This window comes from Ciconia boyciana, chromosome 4, assembly GCF_034638445.1.
Source record: "Ciconia boyciana chromosome 4, ASM3463844v1, whole genome shotgun sequence".
In the NCBI taxonomy this organism is placed as follows: domain Eukaryota; kingdom Metazoa; phylum Chordata; class Aves; order Ciconiiformes; family Ciconiidae; genus Ciconia; species Ciconia boyciana.
In genome coordinates, this window is record NC_132937.1 from 59,470,877 (window position 1) to 59,490,311 (window position 19,435).

Genomic DNA, 19,435 nt, shown 5'->3' on the forward strand with positions numbered 1-19,435 from the left:
ACGTTCCACTGGGGGTGGTGTGGGGGAAGTCAAATCGTGACACCAAATGTGTCACATTAAGGACATGAGTCTGGCGTGTGTCTAAGGGAAAAGAGGTGGCCCTCCTGTTGAGTCACGAGGTTTAGAAAGGACTCCCTTGCCTTCTAAACTCCTTCTCAGAGAGGAGTCTAGGTGCGGCTGCATCCAGTCTTAGTCTCAGACTCGGTCAACAGTTTATGTCTAAGGGTTATGGGGACGATGAGAGTAGCCACATGGCAGAGTCAGCATTTGCCTGCCATGTCCCTCTCCACCCCACTTGGGAGTGACTCAGATTGGCGAATTCCCACGGACTAAATTAAGGTGAAACGACACCAAACGATCAATTAGGTGCTTTATTTAAACAACTTGACTGTGGAACGCGTCAACTTGAAAAACTTGGAAAGCATAAGGGGGTTGGCAATGGTGGGATCTTATTGGAACATTTATAAGAAGGAAAGGGAGGAAGAGGAAAGAGAGAAAGAGAGATATCCCCACCCTTGGATCCTGCGATGACGATGACTGACATGGCTATCCTCCGGTGATGGGCGCGCATCTGACTCCTTGAGGGTGTGCCTTCTATACTCTAGCCCCTGCTGCTGGTTACGCCCCTTGAGGGCTTGTATGGTTCTTGTTCTAGAAGGTTCTCAATCTTCTGCACAGGCACCAGTGTGGGGGGCGGTCGCGAGGAGTCTCTCGGGTAGTCGTAAGCCCCTTCCTCAGATAAACCCTGTGTGACCTCTGACCATATACGGTAAGTCGTCGTGTAAGGTCCATCAGAACACGGAACGGCGCATCCTCCGACATGCTCTCCATGTCCCGTGCTAGCCGACCCCTGCCGTCGCAACGCAAACTGTGACTTGCTTTACCACAATGCTTGAGACATTAACTCTTTCAGTATCTCACATACATCCCAGTATCTCTTGCTGAAGATAGATCCTTACAGGTTCTATCAGATCCTTACAGGCTGAAAAGCTATTGCAAGCAATAGTGGGAACTCAGTACGGGTAATAATGTTGTCCCTTGCACACTGAAAATGGTAGGCATTAGGTCCATAGGAAGATCTAGACCATAGCTCATTGACTACATGACATATCTTTATTACTTAGCATAAGAGATAAATTTAGATCTGTCGGTACCAGTACTAGAGATCCCATGAGTCAGAGATCTTTATGTTGCAGGTGCATTGCATGTTGAAGGGAAAAGAAGCTAGTACTGCAGGGATATTGATTGAGTGGCTCCATGAAAGGACAGGGGTAAGACAATTAAAAGTGAGAATGTTTAGATTTGTACTGTAGTAATTGATTCTTGAGGCAAAATAATGTTAGTCCTAGTACACGGGCCAAATTTCAGTTTAGGAAATGAGATTCTGCCTGCTGGCAATAGGTGAGTTGTCTCTGGTTTTCTGCTAATGTCAGGTGAGATACCACAACAAGATCTTTTCATATTGGTATCAGGTCTGATCCATCTTTGAAGCAATGAAACCATTAAACAGTGTGCATTGCCCCAATGCCCAATGTGGTGCTCATCCTTTATGGGCTAGTGATAATTAGCTACTTTATCATTCTAGTAGGGAGCTTTAATTTATAACTTTATTAAGCAGTGAAATCAAAGATTAAAATGGTATCTATAGCACATAGCTAACTAGATTGTGAAAAATGAAACTATATGGTTTCAAATTTATGAAAATAAATATTTCTATTTAAATAAGTGCAGTAGTTTAATTCTTTAGACACCACTCTAATTTGTAGTTTACTGGTGATTATTTTTCTTCGTTTTAAAGCAAATTGCTTTCTGTAGGGTGAAGTTGAGGAATAATGAATTGAATTCACATTACAAGCTACTGCCTCCCAAATTGTAAATGAATATAAATGTAATAGGAGCATACTATTAAAATCTTTTGCAAAAGACTATGCTGTACCGTTGCAGTAAGCAAGCCGTCAGTTCATTTAATGTTGCATTTCTACTTGGCCTTTATTTTAAGAGCTTCTGTGCCTACTGCCACTACTGTCTCCAAATGTCTTAACATGTGTTGTCTCTTCAGAGCAAAAAATAACATTTTTAATTTGTGTCATTTACTATAATAATTGATTAATGATCTGCTTTAAAGCTAGATCAGTGAATGTATTTTAAGATGTATTTGCTCAGGATAGGAAATCCTTTTCTACCTATTTTATACTGTCAGGGAGAGAGAGAGATGCAGGCAGGCAGGCAAATGGGAAAGGCACAGGCTGTGTTCAGCTCTAGCTTTGTTCTAAAATTTTTATTTCCACTCAGTGTGCTTAGAGGGTAATTAACAATTACCAATCAAAAAGATGGAAGATTTTTGCAAATTCCACCACTCATTAATCTGAGCTGCTGTTGACAAGAATTCAAAATTTTAGAGAAGTGGAAAGGAGGACCTGAGTGTCCCAGCAGGGAGAAATGTTCTCTCATGTGACGTGGGCAACAACCACAGCTTAACCTCTATGGTTAAGGGTTCTTAATCCTTACAAGAAGTTTGTGGTGTAATAAGTTAAGGAAAAGAATAAATTCATTAATAGTGATGGAACAGAAGTTGCACAATGAAAATGCTAATTTCTTGGTTTGCGTTCCTGGTAGTAGCTATAAAATAAACCTAGGGGGGTGTGCACTGAAAACCCCAAAATCAAATTGCTGTGTTGTACAGTTTTATGCAGAACTACGGCTGTCCATAGTGCGTGGAGGAAGTTCCCATTAATCCAAAACCAGTGTTTCTGCATGAATGGGAGGATCTAAAATCCAGCTGTAAGGACTTCCTTGGTTGTTGTTCCTCCCACCCCCTTATATAAGGAGGACAGAGAGATGGAAACAGTCAGCAGGGTTTCAACTGACAATTACTTTCATCTTCATTCCTGTCAGCTCCAATTCTGCAAAATGCCTGAACACATCCTTACTTATGTACGTTCAACGGTTGACTTCAGTGAGAGATAAAGTTTAGCGCATGCTTAAATGCTTTCTTGAACGAAGGCCAAAAGCTGCTGCTGCTGCTAAAAGCAATCCTAGAGGGAACTTTGCATCTTTCATTACTTCCTTTTTTGTATACCAAGACACAGGCTCCACCAAGCTCTGGAAATATGGTAGGAGTTGATAAATGTCGCTTGCCTTGTTTAAAGGACTAGAGCAGAATTGTTGGATGACAGCACATAAAGTACACATTATCTTCCTTTCTCTCCTGTCCCATATGTGTGCTCTTTAAGGATCATTACTAAGCAAGGACTGCAGAATGGCAAGAGACTCCCTGAGCCACTGCATTGTGTTTCCATCTACTGCAGGCACGGCTTGTAATTGTAAAAGGCACCAAGAGAAAATGAGTTTAGGTGTTTTCCCCTGTTCTTTACTGCTGCAAGACTGTTCAGAAGCGTGCTTCTTTCTTTGCTAGAAATCTTCATTCAAATGTTTGCTGACGTGTAACTTACCTTGAGCCAATTTGTTCTTCTTGATTTACACAGGCAAACATACACACACACCCCTCCCCCCCCCTCTTCTGGGAGTATTGATTTAACCCTACATATTGTAGAGGAAACAAGCCAAAACCAGGCCAATGCACAGTATTCATAAAATGGTCTAAAGTAGCTCTACATTCATTCCATTGACACTGCAGACAGCAACTATGATCCATCTGCTGATCACCTTTATCTGTCTCTTGCAATGCATTGTACACTTTTAATACAAGACACTTGCTGGGTAGCTATCACTGATTAAAACCAAAGTGCTATCTGTGAGAACAACTCCAAATCATATTATCAGGTTAAGTTGTATTGAGGGATAGTGACAAATGAACTACTGTTTTGAATGAGCATCTGGTGATGTTTTCTCCATCTCTTTTCTGACTGCAGAGCTCTTCTGTATCTCCCTCAGCCAGTTTCAGAACAGCAGAAAAGCACAGAAATTCAACAGATTATTCTTCAGATAGTAAAAAACAGAAAACAGAAGAGAAGGAAATAGCAGCTCGTTACGTGAGTAAATTGTCTATGTTGTCGAACTTAAGTGTTCCTCTGTAACTTCACCTGATTTCTGATGCATAACTAATTTTAAAATTGAGGGTCAAAATTTTAACAGATTCTTACTGCCTGCCTTTAAAATCTATGCTAGGTGGAAGGTTTCAGTGTGTAGGATTGATAGTGTTTTTAACTATAAATACAGAGCACCTGGAAAGTGTGTGACAAGAGGACTGAGCATGAGTTAGGCTGGGACTTGGTAGATCTGGACTTTAGCTTGGCTCAGTTTCTCAGTGCAGTGCAACTTTGGTTGAGAGTTTTCATCCTGCGTCCTTGTTCACCAGTGTGAAAACAGGGAAGAATGCTGTAGCTGTGGCAGCCTGTTAAGGAGAAGCCCTATAGGTGACCTAAATATTACAATTTTATTATCACATAAAGCTTGGTAAAAGTAAATGCTATGTTGCATAGTTGTGAGCAGCCTTGCATTTCATTGGTTTATTTTTTCTTAGTGCTTAAGAGACGTTGGGATATTAAATAAATGTTTTTAACACATTGTGATTTGTCATTGTAGGACAGCGATGGTGAAAAGAGTGATGACAACTTGGTAGTTGATGTTTCCAATGAGGTATACACAATGGTGGTTTTTGTACCTTACAGTGGTGGTGGTGGGGGTGTGTTCAGTGGTTTCTGTGCGTATTGGGTATATGAATAAGATTACAGCCTTTGCCTTCATAAAGGAGCTTGAAATGCCTGAGGGAATCCAGTCAGGTTGTCTTTCTTTAGAATGCAAATCAGATAGAATCGTAGAATCATAGAACAGTTTTGGTTGGAAGGGACCTATAAAGGTCATCTAGTCCAACCCCCCTGCAATGAGCAGGGACATCTTCAACTAGATCAGGTTGCTCAGAGCCCCGTCCAACTTGACCTTGAATGTTTCCAGGCACAGGGCATCTACCACCTCTCTGGGCAACCTGTTCTGGTGTCTCACCACCCTCATCGTAAAAACTTTCTTCCTTATATCTAATCTAAATCTACCCTCTTTTACTTTAAAACCATTACCCCTTGTCCGATCACAACAGGCCCTACTAAAAAGTCTGTCCCCATCTTTCTTATAAGCCCCCTTTGTAAGGCCACAGTAAGGTTTCCCTGGAGCCTTCTCTTCTGCAGGCTGAATAACCCCAACTCTCTCAGCCTTTCTTCACAGGAGAGGTGCTCCAACCCTCTGATCATTTTTGTGGCCCTCCTGTGGACCTGCCCCAACAGGTCCATGTCTTTCCTGTGCTGAGGGCTCCAGAGCTGGATGCAGTACTGCAGGTGGGGTCTCACCAGAGCAGAGTAGAGGGGCAGAATCACCTCCCTCGACCTGCTGGCCACGCTTCTTTTGGTATGCGATTGGCCTTCTGGACTGCGAGCGCACGTTGTCAGCTTATGTTCAGGATTGTCAGCTCAAGTCCAGATCTGTAATGTTTATTTCTACAAAGGACCTTTTTGTTTCTTGTATGAACCAAAAGTCTGCTTGAGATATTTGAAGCCAGCACAGCACAGCAGATAGGATGTATCTTGTAATGGTGTCTGTATTTTCTTTCACTCTGGCTATGACTTCATTTGTGAACTTTGTCAGGTCTGCCAAGTGCCTCAGACTTTTTCAGTCTGTCACCTGACGAATGAGATTTACTTGCCTATTTCAATATCCATAGATTTTTAACATTATTTTTCATGGTTAATGTCATCAAATTTTAAGACTTACTTTAAAAAAAAAAAAGTTGTCTTTAATCCATCTCGATTTTACAATTTTATCAGCTAAATCAATTAAGGACTGAAGGAAGATGTCACTTTTTATGACAGAACTTGATTCCAAAGTGAGAATTGCTCAAGACAAGCACTACTGGCTAGTATAAAGTTTTTATACTAACCCACGTTACTGATGTTTAGGATCCTTCCTCTCCCCGGGGGAGCCCAGCACACTCTCCACGGGAGAATGGCTTGGACAAGACTCGACTACTGAAGAAAGATGCGCCAATTAGTCCGGCATCTATTGCATCCTCCAGCAGTACTCCTTCCTCCAAATCCAAAGAACTTAGCCTTGTAAGTGCTTCAAAATGCTCCTGACCCATGATCATATGCTGAAGCACATGCTTACCAGATTTCTGTCTGGACACAATTTGGATTTCCACAGCTATCAGTAAAGCACTATGAAGCATCAATTTAAAATGTGTTTAATTTATCTCTTCAAGGGAATTTAATAAAATAATGAGAACATCCACAGCCTTTTTTTGGGATAGGAAGAGGTTATTTTCACTGGTGCTGTGGGTAGATGATAGATGTGTTGTGCTGAGAGACGTTTTTCTCCTCCCCCATATGAAAAACTGTCATTCTGAGAATAAATAAGAGTACACAGGGGTTTCTTGAGCTGTTTTCCTGTACTGTGGTTTATAGCAAATTCAGTTCCCTGCTTGGATGTGATTTGGTTGTTAGCTTTGTTTGAATTACCAGGCCATATACAACAACAATAATTTTTATTTTCTATCTAAAAAGTAATCTGTCATTTACAAGAGCCTTCCTTGACTTGCATTGCAAATCACAATGCAAAAAAAACCAAGAGCTGCCTGCAAGTCGGGGGTGTTCTTTCCTTTCCTGTTTGTGACCACAGTTAATCACCTTCCTGAGCTGCACAGTAACTCCCCTCTCAGTTCTTCACAGGTCAGGTACGTGATTATTTAAAGAAATAAAATAAATAAAAGAAAGCTTAAAGTGAATGTAGTTCTCTGGAAGGGTGATGGAATGACAGGTTCAGGCCCAGGAGTCAGTGATTTGTCTGATGAACAAGCTTGTCACAAGAGCAGCATTGCACAGTGCCTGACTTTATACCCATCACTGTCTCTGTCCTGTGTTTCCAGCACCACATTTGGGCATGAGTTGTTGGTCAGTTGTAGGTTTTTTTTCTGCTCTTCTTGTCCAGCCAGCAGTTGCCTTTCACAGAAACTCATAATTGTAATGGGAGCAGGTCCACCATGAGGAGAGTGAGACCACTGACAGATTTCACATATGCCACCAATGTAATTGTCAGACAGCGATGATTTCAGTCATGGACCTCATTCTGAATCATAAGGATGCCCCCGACAAGGAAAGCTGTGAAGGCTGTAGTTAATTTCCAAAGCCATTCCGTCTTTTTCAGTGTCTCTGCAGCTTCTCTTCATTGTCAGGGACTGTTGAAACCCAAACCTAAAAGCTAAATCTCACTAATCATGCACAGTCTGGTTGTCATTGGCTCTCTTTCCAACCGCTAGCTAAAAAAGTAAAATAACTAACAAACTGTCTTCCGTTTTCCTTTTCGGTGTTTAGAATGAGAAATCTACCACTCCTGTGTCTAAATCAAATACCCCAACTCCACGGACTGATGCCCCAACTCCAGGCAGCAACTCCACTCCGGGACTGAGGCCAGTGCCTGGCAAACCCCCAGGTGTGGATCCGCTAGGTTAGTGTCCATATATTTTGATGGTGTGAAAAGGTGGCCATTTGTCGCTAACCAGGCTCCCTTTAAGTCTGCAGTGACAGGGCAGTATATTACAGCTGCTTAAACTGGATGCTGAGCTGGTTCTTCAGCACTTTAATAGAGCATGTGTGTGTGTGTGTAGATATATATATTTTATTATTTATTTATTTATTTTACTGTTTGCCAAACTCACATTTCATCTGATGGGTCTGGGCTGGCTGTGTGACTTCTTTCTTTTTTTCCCCTCAATAGCTTCAGGTTTAAGGACACCTATGGCAGTGCCGTGTCCTTATCCTACTCCATTTGGGATCGTGCCACATGCTGGTATGAACGGGGAGCTGACCAGCCCTGGAGCTGCCTACGCCGGTCTACACAATATTTCCCCTCAAATGAGTGCAGCAGCTGCAGCAGCAGCAGCAGCAGCAGCTTATGGGAGATCTCCAGTGGTAAGTGTTTGCCGCTAGTGCATGTGGTGTTGAAAGCAGTTTATATTAAATGTAAGACCTGCGGGGTTAAATCTAGTTCAGTCTCTTTGTAATTTGGGGAGTGTGCTATGGAGAACATGAATTAAACAGTCTTCCTTTGCCTAACTCCGTCTTTAATACACCTTTTTGTTTTGACTGGGGAAAACTATAGGTTGGTTTTGATCCACATCATCACATGCGAGTCCCAGGCATCCCTCCCAATCTCACAGGCATCCCAGGAGGAAAACCGTGAGTATCAAACATTCAACTTTAAAAGTCAATCATCTGTTGAAGTTGTGTTCCTTTGCTGGTTGGAATTCCCCTTAGCTACTGAAAACTATTGTGCGAATAGGAATAAGTATAGCTATTTGGCAAGGGCAGGAGAAACACTGTTTCATCTTAAAGGTGCATTTGGAAATTTGTTTTGAAGACTAATAGCAGCCAACAAGGACTGGGTGGTATAGAGTAAAGGAGACAGAAATAAATGGAAAAAGGAGCTGAACTTCGAGGTGTTACATGCTGAATCTGACTGGTTGGTTTATATGGAAATGCAAACTAGAATGGGATCTCAGCTTTCCATCTCCACTGTACGCTGCTGCTCAGTTTAAAAAAGTGATTTCTTTTTTCACAAAAGTCTTGCAATTATTTGCAAACTTATCAGCTGCTATGAACAGCAGTGTGCAGAGAAAGGAACACCAAAATGTTTTGTTTGATTGAAAATACTGGAAAGAATTATTGTATCACAATGTTCAAATTCTTCCTTGATGAAACTGACCATAGAAGGTGACATGCTCTACCAGGCTTCGCTTGTTGTGAGCCTCAGAAAAAGAATTACACAGATAGGAAGAACTCTCTTCTCACATCCCTCTTGAGTAAGAGAAGGGAAAAAATAAAACAGTGATGCAAACCATATTGATCCAGATTTTATGTAAGGGTCCTCAGGTCCCACTTCTTGCTTAACACTTGTGGGAAACTGTGACCAGCTAATACTGGAGAGTTTGAAGGGGAGGGGATGTCTGTGCCATTCTTTCTCTCACTCTCTTACATATAAACATGTTTGTGGAGGAGTGGTTGGGGGGTAGTCACACACTTGCATGCATGTTAGTAAATGCGTACACCTACGTGCCAGTGAGCTTGTGGACATGCAGGATTAATAACATATCATGGTGACAAGTAATCAGTCCTAGTGCCTGTAACTGCTCTTGTACATAATGTGTCACACAAATCATAAACCATGTCCAGCTCTCTCAGACGTCACACACTAGTTACCACCTTAAGTTGACTTTTCTGCTAGTTGTGCTGCCCTGGTAGGTGGCTGCGTAAGGCGAGTTTGGAAATTGGTGTGCAGCAGCTTCCGGATCAGCTGCCTGCATTAAAAATTCTGCAGGGCACAGATCTTCATCGTACACATGCAGCAGATACTTAGAAATGTCTTGACGTAATGTTCAAATGTTCACTGGGTTCAAGTTCATCCTTGGTGGAGTCGGTTGCCTGGAAGGAAGGGTGACCGGCTCTACCAGGCTTTGCTTGCTGTGGTCTGAGAAATGGCAATACCAGGGGTGCAGCGACCTCCCTGCTCACATCTCACTCGTGTTAGAGATGGGGGGAATAAAACATGAGACAAACTGAAATCAAACCGGTTGAATTCTGGTGCATCTCCAAGGTTTTTGAATGTTGTTGACATATTAATGACTGTTTTAAACATTTAAATGTAACTGTCATTTGTCTGCTGTAGCACCTGAAAACTTTGAAATCTGTGGTTGTTTTAGCATGATTGCATTGATTTTTCTTCATCTTAAGTGCAGTACTTTTCACAGCTATGGTTCAGGATTGTTGCTTTCTCATTTACTCTTCCTTTCCCTTAGAGCAAAAGTTGTAAAAATTCTCTGCACTGTTGAGTGTCTGTTGAAATGGAGCGGGCAGCATGTGGCACATCAGGGATCTGGCCCCTAATAACTCTCTTTTCACTTTGGAAATATATCAAAATGCTGAGGATTGTACAATATATAAATAGAAAAGATAGCTAATGTGAAAAGAAGAAAAAAGTGCTCGCCAGGTGTTTATAGTGTCAGATATTTGTAAGATATTTAGAGTACTTCAAATAAGCAACATGCGGTGTTAGTTCTCAGAGTGGGGGAAAAAATAACACTCAACCACCACAAAACCAGACCAAGCAACAAAGCAACAGTTTAATCACACGTGCTGGTATGGAGTAATGAATAGAGTGAGAATAATGGAGTCACAGATCACTCCAGATCTAAGCTTTATTTCTGTAATTGTTAAATATGTTCCCTGTGTACTTTATAAGCATGCTAAAAATCACTTTGGCTGACAGAAGTATCACACATTCAGTGCTGAACATGGCTCTTCAGAGAGTGACTGCATACAGAAATCAGAAAAGACGGTAATGAAGTTCCGCTTGTTTTGTTAGAGATTTCAGGTGACCATCAGCTGCTTTTTTCAGTACCTTCCTGCGGCAAACAGGAATTAGGCACATAATGAGGCAGATATTTCAGATTCCTGTGGTGATAATCGAACCCTAATTCTACTCATATAGGCAGTTTGCTGCTTCTGACAACCACAGAAATCTGTCCTATCCTTTCCTGAATGTGTTTAATGTCAAAAAATGGAGAATGATGTGATCTGTCACTCAGACCTGCCAGAACAAGAAACAGAGCACAGGATGAGAAGAATGTGTCAAGCTCTGGGAATAGGGCAGAAAGGTGAATATGCAGTTGCATTTTGTCCCGCTGAAAATTATTGTTCTAGTGTTAATGCACTGTGAATCTTAAATAACAAATTCAGTAGTTGAATTCTGAAGACTGCCTTCTTTGGTGACTTTGAAGCAACAATTAAGGAAGTGATCTCCCTAAGTGTTCTCACAAAATGATTTTTTTTGTGAGCTCTTCTCATCCCACCATTGTGACAATGGATTTTTCATCAGCACTATGATGATTTTTTAGGTCTAAGGAAATTAAATGCCTCGTATGTGTAGGTGACCCCTCTTATAAAGTTTGTGCTCTTGTAATAGATGTGATGTGTCAGGTAGCATCTCAGAACAAGACAATTTCACGACCTAACTGTTCTCCCTGGAAAATATTTTGAGAGGAAGCTGTTGATAGGTTATTCACAGGTGGCATAACTGGCAGTCACACAACACATTTTTTCTCAGTGAGAGCCCTGATTCTGGCAAGAGAAATTGGGATTTGTAGTTGTTGTGCCAGGTCCACACAAAAAAAAAAAAAGAAAAAAAAAAAGAAAGGGAAAAAAAAAAGAAAAAAGACAGCAAGCCCAAAAGAAGGGAAAAAATTCCAGTGCATTTTTGCTGGTCTGTCATGTCAGATGTCAGCAACTGTGCCTTGAGGACTTGACAGTGGAGGTTTCACTGCACCCTTAGGTATAGTGCCTGGGCAGTTTCGCTTGAGGGGCATGGGACCCCCAGTGCGTTTGGGGCAGCTTGGCAGCAGTCTAGCTGAAGTTTGCACATTACAGTCAGTAAGGGAGCAAGCAAATGTCCCCTGGCACTTAGCTACCCACCATGCTCTGCAGCAGCCAGCCAACTCTTTCTGTCTTCCGAGGGGCCCTGACCCGACCTTCCTTCCCTTCTCTGCATGCGGTGGTCTCCCCGTGCCCCAAGTTTAAGAGTAGCGTCGTGTATCTTCACTCATGCCAGAAATCATCATTGCATGAGTTGTAAAAGCTCATTTGATTGGTAGGTGGTGCTTGACTTTCCATGTTAAAAGAAGAGTACCTAAGTTTATGCTTTGAGGGCCATGCTATAAATAATTTCTTCTTCACATGATTAAGAAGATTGCAAAAGGAGCCGAGTGCACAATCTGAATGCCCACAGTGGAAACACACCTTTAATTCTGTTTTCTTAAGTAGACTTGAAGAAAAACTTCTTAAATCACCCCCTATCCTTTTTTTTGCCCTCAGAGCATACTCATTTCATGTAAGTGCAGATGGTCAGATGCAGCCGGTTCCTTTCCCTCCTGATGCCCTCATCGGTCCAGGAATCCCTCGCCATGCCCGTCAGATCAACACTCTGAACCACGGGGAAGTTGTGTGTGCAGTTACCATCAGCAACCCCACGAGACATGTGTACACGGGTGGGAAGGGGTGCGTCAAAGTCTGGGACATCAGCCACCCTGGCAACAAGAGCCCTGTCTCCCAGCTGGACTGTCTGGTAGGTGAACAGCAGCATACAACAGTGGAAGAAGATAGCAGGTTGTGTTAAGATTGAAATGATACTGTTAAGGTGCAAAAACCAGTGGCTATTTGAGTGCTGTCATTGGTATTGAAGCTTGATATTTCATTTGTAATTTTGTTGTTTCTTTTAGAACTGAGTTTGAAGTATGTTCCTTGACGTACTTGTGGTTTTTTCCCCCCAATGAATCAAAATATCTTTAATATCCTAAAATTGTTTTGGTAGGGGGAAAGATCAAAGACAGCACAGCAAATATTGTTTATAAACTTTGACATTTGTTGGCAATCTTAAAGCTTGATATCCTATAATGCTAAAAATTGCTGTCTTGCAGCTGTATTCTCTGAGAATATTTAAAGATTGTGTCACATATTTTGTGTCTGTGTATGTGTGTGAATGCATTGCCCTGTCTTAATATGACAATTAAAAATATCCCTGAGTGTTATTCACAAATTATTGGAATGTGCTAACAAGATGAACCATTGTTAGCAGCTTTTCTCGTGTCATTTACCAGTTCTTGGTAAGATGTTGCTTCTCGTTACAGAGGCAGTAAAATGAGAACTGTGCAGCACATGTACACATAATGAATTGCTACACAAGTTGCTACACAAATGAAGAAAATTGCCCAAATATTTTCCTCTGACATCTCCTAGAAGGTGGCAGCAAGTCTCACTGGAACAGAGGCGGGGGGAGCATGCAGGGAATTTGGTACTCCCCCATGCCGAGAGGTTAATGTGCTGAAATAAACAGTATGAAAATGTAACTTTCTACACAAGCTGTCAAATACAGCTATCTTGAATTGTTTTGGGCTGGGTTCAGGTCTTTGCATTTTGATGCTAATTAAGATTAAATATCTCTCACTACTGAATTTTGTAGATCAAGTTTAAGTACTTCCCTAATGTCATGTAATTTTCTGGCATTAATATACTTTATCATTGTCATAAGTATAAATGGCTCGTTAAAACCAGGAGGGAATACAATACTTTTATGGATTTCTGCTCTCATGTTAATGCTGTTTTCCTTTCCTCATGAGTAATCTCGTGATGGCTTCTGTCTCCACAGAACAGAGATAACTACATCCGTTCCTGCAGATTGCTCCCCGATGGCCGCACCCTGATTGTTGGTGGGGAAGCCAGCACGTTATCCATTTGGGACCTGGCAGCTCCAACTCCTCGCATCAAAGCAGAGCTGACATCTTCTGCTCCGGCTTGCTATGCCCTAGCTATCAGCCCCGATTCCAAGGTCTGCTTCTCTTGCTGTAGCGATGGGAACATTGCAGTGTGGGATCTGCATAACCAAACTTTAGTAAGGTAGGTTGACAGAACTGGATCATCAGGTTGTGAAGAATTAATTAGACACAGCCTTACGTGTCCTTTTGCGTACATATGCTATTTTCTCTGTGGTATCTGCATAGCTGCTTCCAGTATTTCATTGCTAGGTAATAGTCATGGTAATACCTTGACAAAGGTCTATAAATTGTTTATAGGTTTTGAGAGTTTCATAATTCCAGGACTGTTGAGCAGCCCATAACTATAATTTTCTAAGATGAGCTGGTGTTGACACTGCTGTAGGTTCTTTGAGCAGATGGTTTTCTTTGTTTCTATGCAATACACTGCTCACACTCCAATCTCTTTAATGAGTGCTCCAGCAAGTATGTCTTGGGTAAAGATGCATGTAAATTACTGTGTTGCAAACTGAGCATCTTAGGAGTATGGGTTGCTGCTCAACACTAACGTATGCTGAGGCAGGAGCCAGTCGTACAGAGCTTCTCTGTGCACTGCACTGTGGGTATGTTGTTATATGTAATATATCAGTATTGCATGTAAAGGCAGGCTTTTACTCCCTGATGTTCCCATTTAGACTGCTTTTTTTTTTTCCAGCTTTGTTGGTGACTTGCAGATTCTTCTTAAACTAAGTGAATTTTGACAATCATGCTACATTCCTTTGGGGGGAGTGGGGTATTTTAGGTTGAATAGTGGGTGTCACACAGTCAGCAGCAAAGATCCTTAGAGTATCTGACTCGTAAAGTGTGCTTTTTGAAATCAAATTAGTGCTTGGATGATTGCTTCATCAGTTCATCACAAAACTCACGTGATCGTCCCAGAGTTATCTCAGATTGCTATTGGAATCTATGTTACTGTAGTCTTCAATGGCTGCATCTCAGGGACTAAAAGAAAATTGAGGTATTTTGTATACACGCTCAGAACCGACTCTTTCCAGTGTGAGAATGTGCGTATCTTCTTTCAATATTTTCAGGCAATTTCAGGGCCACACAGATGGGGCGAGCTGTATTGACATTTCTAATGATGGCACCAAACTATGGACGGGAGGCTTGGACAATACAGTCAGATCCTGGGATCTCAGAGAAGGGAGACAGCTACAGCAACATGACTTCACATCACAGGTTCAATCTCAGAAGCTTTGGCATGTTAAGAGAAATCTGTCATGGTTTTCTAAAACAAGCAGTTTTGGTTTGGGGGGGGGGGGGGGTTAAGCAAAAAAAGCAGGCTCAAAGACAACTCTGAAGAATTTTTCACTTAGTGTCACACTGTTTTTTTTTTTTTATGTGGCAGCTAAACATCTTTCTGGATTATGACTGTTTGACAGATTAGTATTTCTCCCATGAGAGTAGTGGAGAATCCTTTTTATAAAAGAGTTGCCAGATTAAGGTGTTCCTGTGTGCAATCTGTTTATGTTTCTGTATATTCTCGTTCAAAAATATCATAAGAAAATATTTTTAAATGCTGTCAGATAAGCTAGGACATTAACTTTTATAGCTTGATTCAGTGCTTTACTATTGCAGTTTTAATTGAGCTTTGTTTACATGCACTAATTTATCTTGATTACTATAGTAATTGGATTATCATATTTTTAAAACTGTAGTAGACCAAAATGTGTTTCTTTTTATAGTGTTAACAGTGTAGCAAGAGTCAGTTTTGAGTATCTCAAGCTCATTCCTTTACTGATTGAAGCATGCGCTGTGCTAATTCCAGATCTTCTCACTGGGTTATTGCCCAACTGGTGAGTGGTTGGCAGTAGGAATGGAGAACAGTAATGTCGAGGTGCTGCACGTTACTAAGCCAGACAAGTATCAGCTGCATCTTCATGAGAGCTGTGTGTTGTCACTCAAATTTGCTCACTGTGGTAAGCAAATCTTTCTATGCCAGTGTTTTCCCTCCTGAGAAATTTGTTCAAGATTACCTTTAAATTAAAGGAGGGGTATAGTTGAAAATTAGATGTTAAATTTGAGTATTAAAATTATTTAAGAAATTGACTGCTTTTTTGTGTGAACTGCATATGTTGTGATCGAACATCATAGTGCAGCCAGGTGAAAATGTGACTCTTCTTTGGATATGTTTTCCATTAATGTGTGAATGCATTGTTTTTATGATGAATCTGCTTCTTGGGGTGCATTCCTTGGAAACAAAATGCAACAATAACATTTAAACAATCTGTTGCAGGCAAATGGTTTGTAAGCACTGGAAAAGATAATCTTCTTAATGCCTGGAGAACACCTTATGGAGCCAGCATATTCCAGGTAATAATCTCCTAAAAGCTATTTTCCACATACATTACAGTGCAGTAGAGCTGCACATCTCAGGGTCTGTCATTAGCTTAAGGAGTTTTTAAATGGAAATTCTTGGCTATTTACTGTATTCCTTTAAGACTTTGTCTGTAATTGAAGAGAGATACACTTTTGTCCTTTCTAACATTTGGGTAATTTAGCTCTTACAATAAAGTAGCCCTTTAATCTAAAATTGTTTTTAATGCCCCTCTTTCTCACCTTCTTGTGTGTATTGCTGTAATGCAGTACCCAAGTCATGTCATTACGTGAGAATTCACTGAAGGTCCAAAATGTAGCTAAAACAGTGAAAGTCATATTCAACACGTGTGTTTTTCTTGAGTGAGATGCGTAAAGTCAGTGGGTTGGACAGGCAGACGCCTGAGCTGAAGACTGTATCCTTGTGGAGGAGCCTGATGTAGTGTAATGGGAAGTTGTAACCTTTCTATAGTCTTTAATCCCTCTGTGCCCAATTTTAATGCACTTCAGTACCAGTAAAGAAAAGTGGGATTTTTGGCATGTCCTTCTCTTCTTTCACCTACAGATACCTCTAGGCTGGGAATTTTTTTAATTAAGTTAACTGGTGTTCCGGTTTAAATGGTCAGGTGTCACCTGTACTGTTACCTGCCGTGTCTCCGCCTCTGGGGACAGCGCAGCTTGCCTTGACATGAGGAAGCTGAGGTCTGAGTTTTCTTAGTGGAGGCTATTCAGCTCCAGAACCACCTCCCACAGAAAGCCCGAATCGTCCTAACAGGAACACATCTCCCTTGACAGTGATGTTAAAACCCCAGTTCAGGTTTCTTAATGAGGGGTAGAGAAATAAACTTCCTGTGTAGTGCAGCAGAGGTTTCGTGGCAAAAACATAGCATGATTGGGAAATGTTTAGCTCTTGCAGTGACAGGCAGAAAAGAATGTGGACATACGTTACGTAAAGAAAACATGCACTGAAACAGCAAGTAAAATGTGACAATATGTCCACATGATCTCAGAAAAGACAAACAAGCTGGGAGAGACAGAGCTACTGCATCCTGGTGTATCCTGTCTCCCATTCACCTGCTGTACACTGTTGAGCACCCTATTCCACCACAGTATCTTTTCATATTTGCATCTTCCCTGATAATGTAAATTCCTTTGTGCAAGGCTTTTGTCTTCTGTGTTGGGGAAATAGTGAGAGGAGATACAGTTACTTCTGTGGAGTCTCTTTGTTTCATACCTGTGGGTGGGTAGGGCTTTGTAGTGCTTCTCCATACAGATTTCTGATTCACAACAAAAAAGGGAGGAAAGAAGATGTCTTTTCATTCATTTTTATGCAAAAGCTAACATATAAAATATTAATAGATGCTCATTGCTTGTAAAGTGTATAGAAAGGACTGCTTCTTTTTGTTTGATTGATGGATTATCTCTAGGTCCATAACATTCACTTCCCTTTCCGCTGCTGTTTTTTGTTGCCATAGAGCTTTAGGTGGAACAAGTTTGGAGAAACAGTCTTGTAACAAAAGCTGCCACTGCGGTACTGATATTTAAATGAGCTTTCAGTGTATTCCCTCTCTATAAACTCTTCCAATTAATCTTCAAGCCCTTCTGGATTGAAGGATTGGAAAGACGTAATTTTCTTCTTTTTTTTATCTTTCTCGTAGTCCAAAGAATCCTCATCTGTGCTTAGCTGTGATATCTCTGTGGATGACAAATACATTGTCACTGGCTCTGGGGACAAGAAAGCTACAGTCTATGAAGTTATTTATTAGAGACAAATCTGAATGCAGACAGAACTCCTTCTCCTAGCACTTTGCTGTATATTCCTTTTTTTTTTCTTTCTAAACTGAGAACTTAAATGCTCATCACAGTTGTGGAATTTATTTTTACCTTCTTAACTTGCTATTGATTTGTGAATGCTCATTAAGAACTTGTGATACCAAATTGTCAGATATCTACTTGGAAGAAGATGGAATAAGCATACTTAACAGTGAACTTGACTCTTTAATTATGTATTATAGCTGTAATGTATTTATTTTGTTTAAAGAAGGCTTTCTAACAATGAACTGACTAAATAAAGCTGTCTGGCCCGGCTTTAGTTTGAAAGGTGCATTGTATACTTTGTGTTTTTGCAGGTGGATGAATTGGGGATCTTGGAGAAGGATGTTCAGGAGATAGTTAAAGTTACACTAAATAGACTTGTAGTTTCTATTTAAAAAAAATAAACTTTGTTATATTTTTTAGTCCTGTTCTTGGATGAGACCTCTAAGTGTTATTACAGTATAATTATTTGGTGGGAAGATGCTGTATCTTAACTATTTTAGACAGTCTTGGAAACTTAGGAAATTGCAAACTGTAGCCAGTAATCTACATGCCTGTGATGAATGGCAAATTCAGTTCACATCTAAATTAAATTCACTTTAAGTAAGAATGTGCTAATTTATATATTTGCAATGTTAATATAGCATCTTGTGTACAGATTTGTTCTCAATGCTTTTCTGTTGATAAACATAAAGCATTTTGGTGTCAAGCTAGGTTTTTTAATGTAAACACCTCTCTTTGTTATATTGTAGAGAGTACAATAAGTTGCCTCAAAGAATCACCTTTGTTACTTCTGGAAACTTTTGCAATGTTTCCTTGAAAATGGGGATATGTGTCTTTGGGCAATTTTTCAATTACAAGAGATTATGAAAAATATTTGATATGTTCTTTGGAAACTGCACTGAAATAAGAATGGATGCCTACCAATATACAAACTACAAAAGCAATGACCTCCGAGGTAGGATTTACAAGAGTACTCATTCCGACATACAAAAAGGAATGGATTCTCATTGGGATAAGGACTTGCTTTGTTCGCCAGCAGTTCAATCCAAGTCTTGATTGGATGTCCCTAAAACAGACGCAGACTGAGCCATTGTGCCAGAGACAACGTGTTATCTTTTTATGTTGTTGTTGTTGCTGTTAACCTATGATCTGTGACTTTTTTTTTGAATGCTTTAAAAAAAATCTTTAAGTCTGTGGATCTGCTGATGTACAGTGCCTTTGCTGCTATGGATCAAAATCAAAAGACCCGTGTAGATAAATCTTATTGTATAAGTAGAAAATTACTTAATTTCATACTAGAAATGGATTGATGCTGCAAGTTAAAATGGACTGTTCATTGAAGTTCCAAATGTGGTAGCAAAAAAATGGTGTCTTAAGTGCTTAGTGTTTGATGTCATTAACAGTTTCGTAATACTCTACATTGTAGAAAGATTTTGATACTAAACTGTGTCATTGTACATAGTTCTAATGCATTGTATTGACCACCAGTACTTCTATAATGGTAGATTATTGTTTGTGCATTCAGACTTTTAAGCATTAAACATAAGTAACTTCTAAGATGCATTTTTCTTTTTTTTTCCCCCCTCCCTCATTATTTTTGCGTGTGATAGTCTCAGTTATGTGTGCAGAATGCTGTCTGTAAGGACAACAGGCATTCAGTCGCAGAGCATGCCACTACAGATACTTTGTGTTTTTGTAGCTGAGAGATAATGTAGAGTTTCACAAAATTTCTCTGACCTAGCAAAATCAATGAATTTATAGTTTCCCAAGTTACCTGACTGCAGTGATTTTGAACTCTTGGAGGAATCAGCCACAAGACTTTGACTGTATCACCTATGAGTTTGCCACCTCCCATTTGTGTAGTTTCCCGTGCAATACAAAGCTTTACATTATCCCATACTTTGGAGGGAGTGAAACTGGGGACAATTCCTGCTCCTGCGC

The 19,435-nt window shown here is 40.5% G+C and overlaps 1 protein-coding gene across 5 annotated transcripts in view; it reads left to right on the forward strand.

Annotated features, from left to right (window-relative positions):
• LOC140650765 (transducin-like enhancer protein 4) overlaps positions 1-19,035 on the forward strand; it is a 101,487-nt gene extending 82,452 nt beyond the window's left edge. For 3 of the 5 annotated variants that reach the window (XM_072859497.1, XM_072859498.1, XM_072859499.1), the window contains 12 exons: positions 3,873-3,992; positions 4,546-4,599; positions 5,907-6,059; positions 7,317-7,449; positions 7,720-7,913; positions 8,104-8,180; positions 11,868-12,117; positions 13,198-13,445; positions 14,392-14,539; positions 15,129-15,279; positions 15,597-15,673; positions 17,335-19,035. In XM_072859497.1, coding sequence (XP_072715598.1) covers positions 3,873-3,992; positions 4,546-4,599; positions 5,907-6,059; positions 7,317-7,449; positions 7,720-7,913; positions 8,104-8,180; positions 11,868-12,117; positions 13,198-13,445; positions 14,392-14,539; positions 15,129-15,279; positions 15,597-15,673; positions 17,335-17,442 — 1,713 coding nt within the window. In that variant the 3' untranslated portion in view covers positions 17,443-19,035. The remainder of the gene's footprint in view (positions 1-3,872; positions 3,993-4,545; positions 4,600-5,906; positions 6,060-7,316; positions 7,450-7,719; positions 7,914-8,103; positions 8,181-11,867; positions 12,118-13,197; positions 13,446-14,391; positions 14,540-15,128; positions 15,280-15,596; positions 15,674-17,334) is intronic. The other 2 variants (XR_012042163.1, XM_072859501.1) reach the window with 2 other exon arrangements.
• Positions 19,036-19,435: the final 400 nt, after the last annotated feature.